The 14,034-nt window shown below is 40.6% G+C and overlaps 1 protein-coding gene across 8 annotated transcripts in view; it reads left to right on the top strand.

Annotated features, from left to right (window-relative positions):
• The window catches only part of ABLIM2 (actin binding LIM protein family member 2), a 149,814-nt gene that overhangs the window by 39,196 nt on the left and 96,584 nt on the right, over positions 1–14,034 (top strand). For all 8 annotated transcript variants that reach the window (XR_012660409.1, XM_075091945.1, XM_075091947.1 and 5 more), the window contains exon 2: positions 149–292. Coding sequence is in view for 7 of the 8 variants with exons in the window: in XM_075091945.1 (XP_074948046.1) it covers positions 149–292 (144 nt within the window). In the remaining variant the exon portion in view is untranslated. The remainder of the gene's footprint in view (positions 1–148; positions 293–14,034) is intronic.

The raw sequence follows: 14,034 nt of genomic DNA, 5'->3' as shown, positions 1-14,034 counted from the left end.
TCTCCTCTGCTAGCCAATACCAGAAGTTAAAACTGTTTTATCTGCTTGACCTGTTTTGTCCCAGGTGTTAATCATCATCATTTGTAAGTGTTGCAGAAGATGCATCTAATGGCATTTCAAATGCTTTATCTTTTGTTTTCCCTTGCAGTTTCACAACCACAGGCTGTACATAGCCAACTGGAGAAGCCATCAAGTACTGCAATTCTCTGCAATAACTGTGGAAACCCATGCAAAGGAGAAGTTTTGAGAGTTCAGAACAAATATTTCCATATTAAGTGCTTTGTTTGCAAAGGTAAGTGTTAGTGACAGCTGTTCCTGTAGGGCATTAGCACTGGGCATGTGACTTTGTCGTCCTGGAAACTTCACAAACATATTTTACAATCCAATCCATGCCTGAAAGGATTTACTGTAAACTCTATGACTGCTTACTGTAAGATTATAAACATTATAAATCCTAAAAGTGGAGTATGTTTTGAATAGGTCTAAGTCCATGGAGTTTACTATAGAGTTGGGAACTCCATAGGCTTGGGAGAACTGGTAGTGAAACGGAACGGTGGGTTAGGAGGAAATTAACATTTACAAAGAAATTCGGTGGGTAGCCCTGTCCCAGCTTTCTAATGCATGCCATGGGGTGGGCTGTGGCCATGGCCAGGCCACCTCTGTTCAGACTCTCTTGTGTTGGACTGTGATGTTGATATCCCAGTGTGACCCGCTGTGTTTTTCTATTTTGAGGGGGGAACTACTTGGTTGCTCCAGGTTGGTCCCTGACTGTGGTCTAATATTGACACATTGTGAATGGCAGAGGGGGGGTCGAGGGAACAGGGAATTAACCGATAACAACACCCCTTCTGTAGACACTTGATTGTTTGAAAGATTATCTGGAGGTTGCAAAGATCTAATTTGTTTTGAATGTACAAGTGAGTACATGTTAACTGATGTTTACTGGACAACCTGCTTACTTCGTTATTAAGCAGTACTTCAAAGGACATTTATTAATCGTTGTAGCACAGCCTAGAAACATGAGCATGGCTTTTGTCCCAGCTGTGTTAATGTGACTCTTTCAATTTCTATTTAGAGGAAAGTGTCAGAAAGAAAATGGTCATTATCTGTCAGCTATGCTGATATATTTATAAATCCCATGGGATTAAGGATATTCAATACCTGAGTCAGTCTCTAGTGAGTTAGATAGGATTAAATTTTTAGCTCAATAATTGTGTTCTTGGCAAAATTACACAGCAAGAAAAGTAAGCATAGTGCATTTTCCTGAATAGCAAAAAGTTTTTTGGTCATCTATTCAGAACCAGAATGGAATTTAAATACAGCCCGTACATACATCTTTCAAACTCTCTTAAAGCCACCTGTTCTTCTGGCAAATTTTATTATCAAATTAGTTTTTCAGACCTAACTCAGGAGGAGACCAGCTGATTTGTTATTCAGGTGTCTTGTCTCCTGCATGAAGTCTCCGTAACATGCTGGTATGTGCTCCATATAATCATCTTGATGGAATCCAAGCCCTCTTTTTATATAGATCTGCTATGAGAAAACATTGACAAGTCCTGTGGAAGGAACGAGACACAATTATACATCCACATTTTCATTTCATAGGGCATCTCCTTCTAGAGGTTGCCAGGTCACCTGCAAATGCAGCAAGTGGATTCTGAAGCTATTCACTGATCCCAAATTTAGGCAGTGCAGAGGCTTTTTTTCCCACCCCCATGCAGAAGATGATGATGAATGTACTGTAGAAGCTCTATTAGCCCTACCTGTCTGTAAGAGATAAGGAGTTTGCTCGCTTCAGGCAAATCTTGGATAAAATGAAAAAAAAAAAACCAAAAACACAGTGTTAACAAGGAAGAATCAGGGTAGTGTCTGTCAGCCTCCCATCAGACTCAGCTGGCACAGGAGGTAGTGTCAGAGACGTGTGGTTAAACTGCTTCTTTGTGTCATGGTTCATGGAGTGCTTATATTCCTCCTTACTAATCATTTTGCTAAGTGCTAAATTTATACATACGGTTCTTTTTCCCCCCCTCTTTATTTAAATGCCATAATTCCTTTTATCACTTTTCAAGGGTTTCTGTCAGTTTACTGGCATCCTTCTGGTACCTGATTTTGTTTGTTTCTGGGTTTTATTTGTTTCTTAAGAAGTGTAAGTTGCTTTCTAGTGTGAATTTACCCCATTGTTACACGAGAAGAGCTTAGGAACAGAACAGAGCACTGAGCATACATTTCACTAGCAACATAAAGGGGAAAAAAATCAGGTTAAGGAAATGCAATTTGGGTTTTTAATCGTGCTCAAATCAATGGATGAAAAAATATAGTTAATGTGTTAGGATTTAGCAAAAAAATGGTACTCAGTTCTCCTCGTCAGTTGAGCACTTACCTCCTTTCAGCCTTGGAGGAGACATTCGTGCCACGACCCCTTTTCTCAAGCCCTTTTCTTGTCATGCTGCTGGGCAGTGGTGCGTGGGCAGGGTGACGATCCTGGGAATATATTTACCTTACAGTTGACTCCTCCCTGTGGTGCATTTATTTTGATGGTGCTCAGCAATGCAGCTTGCCCACTCTCACCTCATCTGCCAAAGATAGCACCTTGAAAGAGGCAGCGTGTCCAGCATCCAGCGCGGCCGCAGGACAGTCCCAGGACAGATAATCCCGTGTGTGGGCTGGCCGCATTGCCCTGATAAGCTGCCTGCCTGCTTAGGTTGACTGCCTCCATATTAAACTACCTGATAGCCTTGATCAGAAAACCTTAGACAGTTCTAAAGCTGCAGGAAATTACATTCCTTCTCACAGTATTTACAGAGGTGGTGGAGATCACAAACTGACCAAGAGCGCATGAAGAAGAATGACAAATGACCATGTCCTGAGAGGGTGCCTAGAGGTATTTGAGGTCTGTTTGAATGACTTGATCAGTGACAGATGGTATTACGCTGGAAGAAGTCACACTCACCCTTTTGAATATGTGTGAAATGTGAAACTATTTCTTTGATAGTGTTGGATAAATTATGAGGTTTCAGGGGAGCAGAGACATTTAATTGTTTCATTTTTATAGGGTACAAAGGTAGTTTTGTATGTTGCCGTACTGTCATCTGGTTATTCCTATGGGGACTGAGTTTCAGAATGGTAACGGCAAGTATGTAGGTGCCTTTTGTATTTAAATTAAATTATATAACCAAGGAAGGTTAGTATAAAGTCACTAATTCCGATCCAGTTCTTACATTCCCCAGATAATGATTCTAAAATGTTCTAAGAAAAATTTTAAAAAATCGAATAATTTTTCTTATTATTCAGGATTGAGATACATATCCAGATAAAAAAAATTTAATAGCAATACTGTGAACATCTGCTAGCTGTGCTCAGTATCAAAGTTTAATATGACTTATGGAGGTAAATAGGCATTCTAAAGAAGGTTTATACTCATATCTATTCATATATATTGTTTCTTGTTAAAGTACACATCTACTCTGCTAGTAAAAGGCTATAGGGAATGTGCCATCAAGTCTAACTTTAAATTTTTCCTCAGTCTTAACTTGAAAATATCTCCCATTTTAATCAGGTTTAATGAAAATGCAGTTATAATAGAAGTAGATGCCTTTGAAATACAAGGCAAACATTGCATTCAGTAGACTTCAAGGGCTTTGGTTCCCATGTTTGCCAATTCTCTTACCGCTGTAATGAAAGCACCAAGGGAAATGACAAAAGGTGATAAAATATTGATGACTCAGACTATCAAATTAAAACAGATTGTGTTGTCTAGTTCATTCTGAGGGTGTCTGTCAGGACAGCTTCTCATACAGGGCATGGCATTAGGCAAATACTCACTTGGAGCTCGATTACAACAGTGTAATTTAGTGAGCGAGCGGAGGCAGAGACTAGTGCAGAATTGTAGACAGGAGAGATGTAGGTCCTGCAATTATATTATTCTGGATAGCCTCTTTGATCTTTCATAAAGATAGAAATTACCTTGTTTTAGGAGTGTTTGTCAAGTATTTCTTTTTCTGCATCCTGACATTTCCAAAGCAGCAGTAACCTGTGTCAAATACAGTAGTTAGGAAATACTGGAAGCATGAATCAAAGCCCAAGGTTCTAGGGGGTCTGGAGAATTTCATTACTACAGCTTTATATAAAATCAGAAAGTATACTTTACAGTATTTTATATAGTTGCTCTAGCAGACCAAATAATGGATAATCCATAGTATGTTTGCAGATCTGTTTGCATGCAAAAATCCTGCATTCTCCACCCTCATTAAATGGGGAAAAACCATGCAATCCTGCAAAAAGCAGTTCCTTGTACAAGATTACTTGTATGTGAAAAGTACAATAACTCGCATCCTTGTCCTTTACTGGTTTGGTCGTGATGAAATGAAGCAAGCTTGCAATCCGTGCCACAGATATTAAAACATGACCATTGTGCTATAGCAGCTTTGCTATGTATGTGTCTGTCTTGTTTTACTCCTAATCAAAATTCCCTGGATTGCTGTCTTGCTTTGGATGCAGCACGTGCAGTCTTCCACGTTGGCATCCCTAGCAGTTTCAAGTATGCATTTTCCCCAATTAATTTTCATCTGTTTGTTTAACTAACCTGTTAGAACATATAACATCTTCAGCTAGAGTTGGGTATATGCTTTTGTGGGTCAGGGTTTCTGACTCTTGTGGCACTACAGCTTCCCGGGAATTGTGAAAAAGCCCTGGGCTGGATATATCACTTTTATACCATTTTTTCAGTAGGGCATACAACACAACCCAGAGTTACATCATTTATTGTGAAGCCATGTTAACAGGAAGGAGTAACACAGAATATATGGTGAAAAGGTTTAAAAACATCAAGTAACTTGGCAATAGGAGTGATTTGTTTGTTAGGTCAAATGCATCTCCTAGGATATAAATATGCTAAAGCTATGCTGTGTAATCTGAGGGACTCATGTTTGAACATAGCTACGGGGTTTCACATTTCGGAACGGGAGTCATTTACGGGAAGCTCGCTAGTAAGATTTCTGAGTCCCAGCTTTTGGCCAAGCAGTGGCGGCTGATGGCATGCATGGTATCTTAGGCACTGGGGATGCAGCGTAGGGGCTCCTGCTCATCAGGCGCTCTCAGCAACGTGCTCATTGCTTCCCCAGTTTTCAGTCCCAGATCATATTTACTCAGTATAATAGGAAAAACTGTGTTTTTGATGCAACACTCTGAGTCTGTCTTGGGCAGTACCAATGTCACATTAGCTTAATGTTTTATTTCATTGAAATAATGATAATAATAATGGCAATTATAATCGCTTTTGCCTGTGCAAAACGTTTTAATGCAGTGGCCAATGGTTCTATGTTGTGGCTTTGAGATTTTTAAACTTAAACTTTAAAAATCGTTAATCACTAACTTTCTAAAAGCAGCTCAATAATTAAAGCATGAAAAAAGATTTAATCAGTGAACTCTCACAATCACAAAGTAATTGTTAATTTTTGTGTTGCTTTGATCATACCCTTGTTAGTTGCAACCTTTCTTTGGATTCATGAAGAACTTTCTGCAGCCCCTCATATCTTGGTTGTACACTAGCCACATTGGCACTTAAGCGAAAGCTTTATTTCTTGGCATATATTTCATCCAGAGTCTGATTTTTTTTTAAGAGTGTGTTTCATAAATTTTTATAATATTAGTAAAGTGCGGGGAAGGGACAAGGGAGAAATCACAGTTAGGAGTATTGGTAAAGGAATATCTTCCTAACATTTCAGTAAAGGTTATCTATTTGTCCACCACAGGAAGCCAAGACCACCTGGTTTCCAACTTGACTTATCTCATTGAAAGACATGAAATTTCTGGGGTTTTAGGTTTTTAGGACATAGTAAAGCTATACATACTTTACTAGTCTTTATACCCAGGATATTACATAATACCCCTGCCTTACTTTCTTACTAATAGGCAAGTACAGCTTTCTTTAGTCTTTTAATTTCCTTGCTTTTCTCCTTATTTATATCATTCTAGTCCAGAGGCTGAGAAGCTATGCTAGAAAGTTAAGTGCTCATTAAAAACACAGATAGGATTTTTGAAAAAGTAATTGCTGAAATTTATGGGGGATGATCCAAACTACAGATACAGCCACGTGCAGAAGGTGTTTGCGTTGTGGAGGGCTGGTTCCTCACTGGGAAGAGCTACCTGGGAGAGGTGCTTAACCACGCTGGGAATGCTGAGGTAGATTTACACAAAGACACCAAGTAAGTGGAGAGTAGTTAAACACACCCTGGTTGAAATCAAAGTAGAACCTGGACAAAACTGAATGCATTTTGAAATTATGCCTGACGTTTGTTCAGTAAAGTTTTGGATGGTAACATAAACTTTGCAGCAGTAAAGTAGTTATTCAGTTAAGGCAGTTTTGAGCATACATAATTTCAGCCCACATTAAATAGTGTCACCCCCGTGAAGAGCCTGTAATTCTTTCGAATTGCTCAAGTTCTCTTCCTAGGGTGAAGTTTTTCCCCACGCAAAAAATGTCAGTGCAGGAATGCAGGGGGACTTTCTGTCTATTACGCTCTTTCACATGGGGACACAGCAGAGATAGAGTCAGCACGCTGGAGTAGTTACTGGGCATTTCAATGCGCTAAGGTGATGTGAAGCCTGCCTGGAGACCCAGAGAGAGTTGTTGCATAAAATTCATCACTACCAGACTGGTGTTATTCCACCTCCTGCTTTCTGTGACTCATTAACACAAGACCATCTGCCATATCTGTGCATAGTCAGAGCAAGCACTTAATTTGAAAACCTGTAACTGGCACCCAAAGCATCATTACAAAAAAATCAGAAAATATTTAATGTTGTTGCTTTACATGTTTCTCGGGGGAGGGGGGGGAAGAAAAAAGCAAATTGTTTTAATTAGTCTGCAAATGACAGCAGTATTTTATCATGAAGGCTAAAGATGCTATTAGGTTCAAAATGGATTGCAGCACTTAAATCTCTTTAGCATGCTTGTAAATCTTGAATAACAGGTGGATTCCTTAAAATAATAAATCAGTATAAACCAGACAACTTTTCCAGTTTTCCTGGGGGTTGTTTCAGTAGCTTAGAACAGCCTCGTACATAGTGCAGTGAGGATCTCTCGCACCCTTAACATTGTAGGAGAGCTTTTATGGGGCACTAACACTGTCTTTAAGCTACTGGGAAATTCTACTTTCCAGAAGGAAAATGGAAAATGGAAATGCAGTTTCTAGCGTAAAAATGGCTAGATATGTAGCTCCCATAAATTATAGGAGTCAAGTTACATAGTGCACAGGAAATTCCCCAAACTCTCCTTCATTTTAATGAGTACACCTGAGCTGTTAATGTTTTGTCAGCCTCGTAAGAGCATTCTGAATCTCTAAGGGTTTTCCTGCACTGAAGTGTGTACTCCATAAATTAATTTATGGGTACTGTGGCCAGTCTAGCCTGAGACCTTGTGTAGATGTGCTGTAGGCTCTATCCTTTATAGCTCTGTCAATGGTACACATGCATGGTGAAGCGTTGTAAGGTGGATAAGATATAGCCCACAGTTGGCTGTATCTTACCCACTCCAGAAAGTTCTTCTGGTTTTCCTCTGGCAGAAACTGTCTGCCTTCCTGTAGTTCCCGGCTGGGAGCTGTGGAAGGGGCCAGCAGGTCTGGCCCAGACTTTTTTGGTGGTGCATACTGCTTTTGTTTGCCCAGGACTGAACAAAATGAGGTGAGATTCCAGTCCTTGAGCTTATAGCTGATATTTCAGATTTTAAGGCTAAAATGCTACTGGTGACTGACAGGACTGAGTAGTCTTGATTTCCTGGACAACTGCTTGGAAGGCCTTTGATACGGTCGCTCCTGCCTAGGAAGAGTGATTGGATTGTATGGATTATATACCATTGCATCATTCCTTCTGTCTTGCTGCTGCCTCTGCACTTATCGACAGAAGTTTCAGGCGTGAATTAACCAAGAGGGTGAGTGAGATGATATTCCCATGCAGATTTTTGATGGCCAGCAAACTTCCAGCTGGAGAAGACTTCTCCAAAAGCTTACCTGGACTCATCCGCACCAGACCATGCAACAGAAAGAGTATCACAGTCACAGTTATCTTCTGGAAATGGGCTTAGACTGTGTCAAATTAATTGCAGTTCAGTTTGAAGATAAATCAAATCTGTAGCTGTGGAACTTTGCCAGGTGGTTGCTATTGCCTCTCACAGGCATCATGGCCGGGAGAAATGTTCCAGGTGTAATCATCGGCTTTTGGAGAATGGGCTCCCAGGCTGCATCAGCGGTGTACGAAGACATGCAATTTAGCTGCCAAAAGAGAATTACATCAGCAGCATACTTACTACGTGTCAGTCTTGGGATCTTAGTCAGCCACCAGCACCCGTCTCAGGGATGGAGGAAAATACTAGAAATGGACATAAAGCCTCAGTGCTGAGGTAGAAAACTTTCATTTAGCTCTGAGCAAGCAGAGGTCTTTTCCTTGTTTTCTCTGTAACAGTGTTATGAATGGGTCTTTGTTCCTTCTTTTATTTTCAGGGTCCCTGGCTTTCTGTCCTGTGTTGGATTCATGCCTGGTTGATTCCGTCAGGCAACAAATGGGACAGAAAAACAGACTTCATACATGCAGTTGCATGTAAGCAAACTGCTTGATTGTCTGGCAGGCTGAAAGCAGAATGGCACTGTTTCAATGACAAGACCACCAGTGCATTTTACTGTTACAGCCTGCTGTAGTGTACAGCAGCACAGCAAGCTGTCCATCCTCCAGAACTCTCAGGACACAGCCAATTTTTCAGGCCCAGCACAAAGCCAAAGAATTAATCTACTTTCAGTAGGCTCATTTTCCAGCAAGGGAAATAGAGGTTCATTTTCTAGTCGTACAGTGCAAATGGAATACTGATGACATAAAATAGCAGGGTAGCAACATGCTTAAAGTGCATTAATTAATTGCTGTTGCTGCTATTTATTTTTATAGGCTGTAGGCAATAAAGAATTATGGAGTTAGATTGACTGTGAAATCACACAGCATAAATGACAGTGCTCCAGGTGCTGTTACAGACACCAGGCTGGGGAGAAAAGTAGCCTGTTTCTAAGCAAGTAGAAGAATGTCTGAGATCTATATGAAGTATTTTGGTGTCAGGTAACTGCACACCATCTTAATGAGTGGAATTACTGTGTTGTCAGAGAAGCCGTACTGAGGTACCCTCCTCAGAAATGGTGTGTATAACTTCCATCTCAAGTCCTGCAGCCCATCCAGGTACTGGCTTGCTGCCAAATAACATAAGAGGAGACAAACACTTACTCACTACTTAAAAATTTCTCCTAAAGTCATAACTGTTCAGGATAGGGCATTCCCTTGGTATGCAGGCTAGTACCAAGACAGCAGCTGAGTTACTCGGTGTGAGTCTCTTCATTATCATAAGTGCTATGTTTGCAGTGCTTTTCTTGTTTCACTAAGATGAACTTCAGTAATGGTTGGAAACTGTTTCTAGGTTTTAAATAACCCTACCTCCAGATACTCATTTTGGATGACAAGCGTTGGGTAGGAGTGGAATTGTGACATAATGCTGATTTCCTTCCTAGGAGGGTAAGATCTGGTAGTTGCCTTCAGACATGTTCCCTAGACTTCCTCCAGGTTTCCTTTCCCTGATTTCTTGTCTCTGCAGGTGTGCAGGATGATCTTAGCTGGGCAGTGTCTCTGTCCACGTAAACAGCAGGCAAAGGGCACAGCATCTCGCCTGAGGGATGGCTAATGGGTCTGTTTTCAGATCTAGTCTTCTCAGCTTTAAATTGGGACTATTTTAATATCCAAGCCAGTATTTGACTGGTTTCTCCTCTGTTCAGCTGGGTGTCGAGTTAAATTGTATCAGATGGTTCAAAGGGTGCAGGAGCACACGAGGGTTCATGACTCGAGTTGCGGCTGGTGGAGCATAGCTAGCGATGGGGTGATGTGTGAAGAGCAAGGGAGGAGGATTTGGATTTTGGAAAAGCTGTGACTTCCCCCAGCCTGCAGAGTCAGTGGGTAAGAGGAGGGACTTCTTCCTGTGCCCAAGATTCACTCATGAGCTAGATTTTTCTTCATTCATTAGTAAATAGAAAGACTTTGCAGAAGATAGCACCTTTTTGAACTGTCACATACGTGATCTCTGTTAGGGGCGTATGCCAAAACAAGATGGAAAGAAAGGGCCAAAAGCCCAACGTGCTCAGTTTTCTGTGCCAAAAAATGCATTAATGGACTCTGTTTCTTAGGAGTTTTGCTTATAGCTAATCAGTTGAGAGGGAACTCTAGAAGAACTAATGACCATTGACAAGCATTGAGATTAAGGGGCCAAGTGTGGCATCAAGGTCTGATACAAATTATTTTTGAAACTTCTTGGAATGCTAAAAGACTAAAAACCTGTATCACTGATACATATACACAGTTCTGTTGTGGCTAAGCCTGTCTGAAACCTTTTCGTCCCAGCTTTTTTCTCTGAACACATATTTTACAATGTACTTAATATTTTTGCATGAAAAGCCTGTTTTCGTTTAAAAGCTGTAATGAAAAAAATATTTTTCTGTAGTATGGCACATGTAAGATTGCTCTAGCTAAAATCTCCACAAGTTATGTTTTTAGTGACATAAAAGCAGCTGACTTTACAAAAGAAACATTCAAGTAAATTATGGTCCTCCACCATAAAAATGTTCTTACACTAAACTGAATCATTAGTCGTACTGACGTACATCAGGAGATTTAATAGCCTTGCTGAGCAGAAGACGTTATCAAATCTCTGAAGAAGAATAAGCATGTTGGCCCCTAGTCTCAATTCAATTTGTTACAGATCTAATTGGTTCCAAATAAATTTATACTATAACCTATTTTATGTTAGTTAATTTCTACTACTGTATTACACAGAAAGAAGTACTGTCAGTGAAAAAGAAAGAGCTTCTTTCCTTATTTCCCATGCATTTTCCACTGTAACCATAGATTTCAAGGACTTGAAATTTTGTGCAGTATCAAGGAATAGTTTAATAAAACTACTAGGTATTTGTTATATTGTAATGTTTGCTAAGTGGTGATTTTGTGGAGGAAGACAGATGCATCTACTTAACTAAGTAGAAGCATTAAATGGAAGAACTGTATTTTTGAATGTTAATATTTATTTTTTATGGTTGGTGTTAGGTTTAAGGTACTTGAACTCTAAGAAAGTAAAAAACCCAGGGTTTTTTCCTCATTTCATCCAAACTTGTTTCACATTTGCCAGTTTTTATGGTTTTGTGATCTCTTGCTCATTATCATTTAAAAAATAGTCTCTTTAAGCTAATATTTTAACCATATCTCATAATCCCTTGTTAATAACGGTCAGACATCATTCCAAAGCTATAGAGATCCGAGGCCTTTTTTTCCATCTTTTCTCTTGCTTACTGGGTTGCTGTTCCACAACCTCTTTCCTGTGATGGTTAGAAACACTTGTATTCATTTGAGCCTCCCTTTATTCATGGCCAAGGTTTCCTCACTTGTTCTTGTGACAACATTCTCACTGGGTTTAAATAGCTTTTCATCTTTTCTTTAACTGCTCTCTTTAAACCTCAGATGTATGTTGAAATATTAGTTGTTTCCTAAGTTGTTTTTTTTTGTTACGCTAAACAAGCCAAGCTCTGCTTGTCTCTCAGAATAGGCTTTTTTTTCTTTATAGCATCCTGATAGCCCTGCTCTGCTGTGAATCAGTCTTTTGTGAAAATAACTGAGCAAGATATACCCTGTGTGCTCACAAGGTATGCTATCTTTAATACTAGCTAGCTCTGTGGGCCCTGCTTGGCCCAGTGCATCCTTACTTATTACTTCAAAATATGAATGAGTTGTAGTTGTCCTGTGATGGCCAATATTTGCAAGCCTCTCTTTCCTTCTGCCACTCAGAAGGGAATTTTTTTGTTGCTCCTGTTTGAATGAAAGACGATTCACTTTGTGCATTTAAAGTAAATCACTTCTCCGTGTCTCAAGGAATCCAGCTCCCCTGCTATCCAGGTTGCCTTCTGCACTGATAGTGCCTATGTGCTTTGGGTCATGAGTGCACTTCACTGTCATGGATCTGCTTTGTTGTAGAAAGAGCATGGTTCCTACTGGCATTTCACATAGTCATTAATCAGCTTTACTAATAGCCATCCTTGAGGCTGTGCTTCCTCGTTCTTCACAAACCACTGTCATCTCCACCTTGGCCAATTACCTAGTTACAGTCTTACCCTGTTAATTTTTTCTGTCCTATCTATTGCTCTAGAGCTACAGGTAGGTGAGATATACAGCACTTGGTTTATCTAGAAAGTTAGGTATCTTGAAATAGCTCTGTATTGTTGAGCAAGTATGTTGGTAAGTTGTTTTTCCTTCTCGTGGCCCACTTCATTTCTTGTATGAATGTCACCCTAGTGTAGTTAGCAAAAGCCACCAGAAGAACCCATTATTTCATCATGGAGTTCACTTGCAGTGTACCTGCTATGACTGTCAGGCTGAATCAGTTAATATTAACTGGACAGTACAGTAACAGGTATTAGCACAACTTTGGTAGAAAGCAATTCTTAATCTTCATTTGCTGTTCAGATGAGTGCGTGCTCTGCTCATGCTTGCCTGTGCCTAATGGAGTAATTTGTATTCGTCCTTATTGAATTAGGCCACTCGTGTACAGGGAGGTCGAAGTGATGGCAATGCAGAGAGGGGCCTGCGTAGATGGCGCCCAGCTCAGCTTTTATTTTGAAGTCCAAGTATCTTGTTTATCTGGCAGTCTTTGGGTAAACAGTTTCACTGCAGGGTTTCCTGAGAAGACAGGAACTAAGTGCATTAGTGCAAACTGCTTTGGACTAATACAGAACAAGCCATAGTAATTGTAACCTCGGTGATGGAAGAGAGGAAGGCAGATACCTTCAGGGTGAGACAGGGTCCCATCAAACACCAATGACAGGGCTGTCACCAGCCCCTCCTGCCCCGAACCTCAGCATCGGGGGCCTGTTAGCGGTGAGACAGGGCCTGCGTGGCCTCCCTTAAGGACCCACGTCAGCAGTAAAAACATACAGATTTGCTTGTGCTTCCCACTCATTTTAGCAGGTGAGTAGTGGCAAGAGAGCACGACAGATGAGTGGCAGGTAACTTGTGGGTACAGTATCAACTCTTCCTCTTCCCCTTGTTATGGAAGCCCAGCCCCAAGTCCCTCTTGGGTGGCACAGACCAAAATGCATAGGTCGGTGCCTGCCGTGTAGCTCAAAGTGGCTCTTAGCGGCTTTGTTCAGGTGCCCTGCAGTAAGAAGTACTACTACTGGCATAAGGAAATATCCTGTAGGGACGTAACCGCTCCCTGCTGGCTTCAGAAACCCAATTAAGTCCTTTAGCTTGTTTCTCTTATGATCCACTCTACAAGTTTAAACACTGTATGATACAATTTAGAACAGCTCTAGTGCATCATTAGTATCAGCTCAGCATGCTGTTCAGCATCATCTTAAATCCAAAGCTGATTTGTGCTTCCGTCACACCAGTACATACCTAGGTGAAATATATAGACTGAAACTCATAATATTCAGCAAGTCATGCCATATTTTTGAAAAGTCTGTTCAAAACACATGTCCTTAGTAAAAATTAGAGCAAGGGTTAGAAAGAAAAATGTTAAAAGCGAATGTGTCAAGCCTGTGAGATAAAGCACATGAACAATGTACTGCAAGGTAAATTGTCCAATCCATAGTTGTTGTCCATGACAAATGCAACTTAACTGGAATTCTTTTGACTTACAAAAAAGTAACCCATGGTTTTTCAGTTCTTGGTCATATCCAAACACAGTTTCAGCATGATTGTTGTTTTCTGTCACTTAGTGGTTGGGGCCATCTCCAGGGAGAAAGATCAGGATTTAAATACCCACTCAGGGTTTAAAGAGGGCTTTGAGCCCAGGCCTCCTGTGCTGTGGTCTAAGAAAGATGATAAAAGAAGGGCAGGTGATGGGATGTGTTTCTGAATGAATGTCCAGGATCCTATGCGTTCTTGTGGTTTCTGTGCTGTCAGTATGTGTTATTTTGTGCCTTGAGCATGCCTGCTGGACCCATTTCTCATAGTTCAGATGCAAGA

The sequence above is a fragment of the Phalacrocorax aristotelis genome, chromosome 4 (genome assembly GCF_949628215.1).
Source record: "Phalacrocorax aristotelis chromosome 4, bGulAri2.1, whole genome shotgun sequence".
Classification (NCBI taxonomy): domain Eukaryota; kingdom Metazoa; phylum Chordata; class Aves; order Suliformes; family Phalacrocoracidae; genus Phalacrocorax; species Phalacrocorax aristotelis.
Note: the sequence above shows the minus strand (reverse complement) of the source record. Positions and strands in the feature narration are given on the sequence as shown.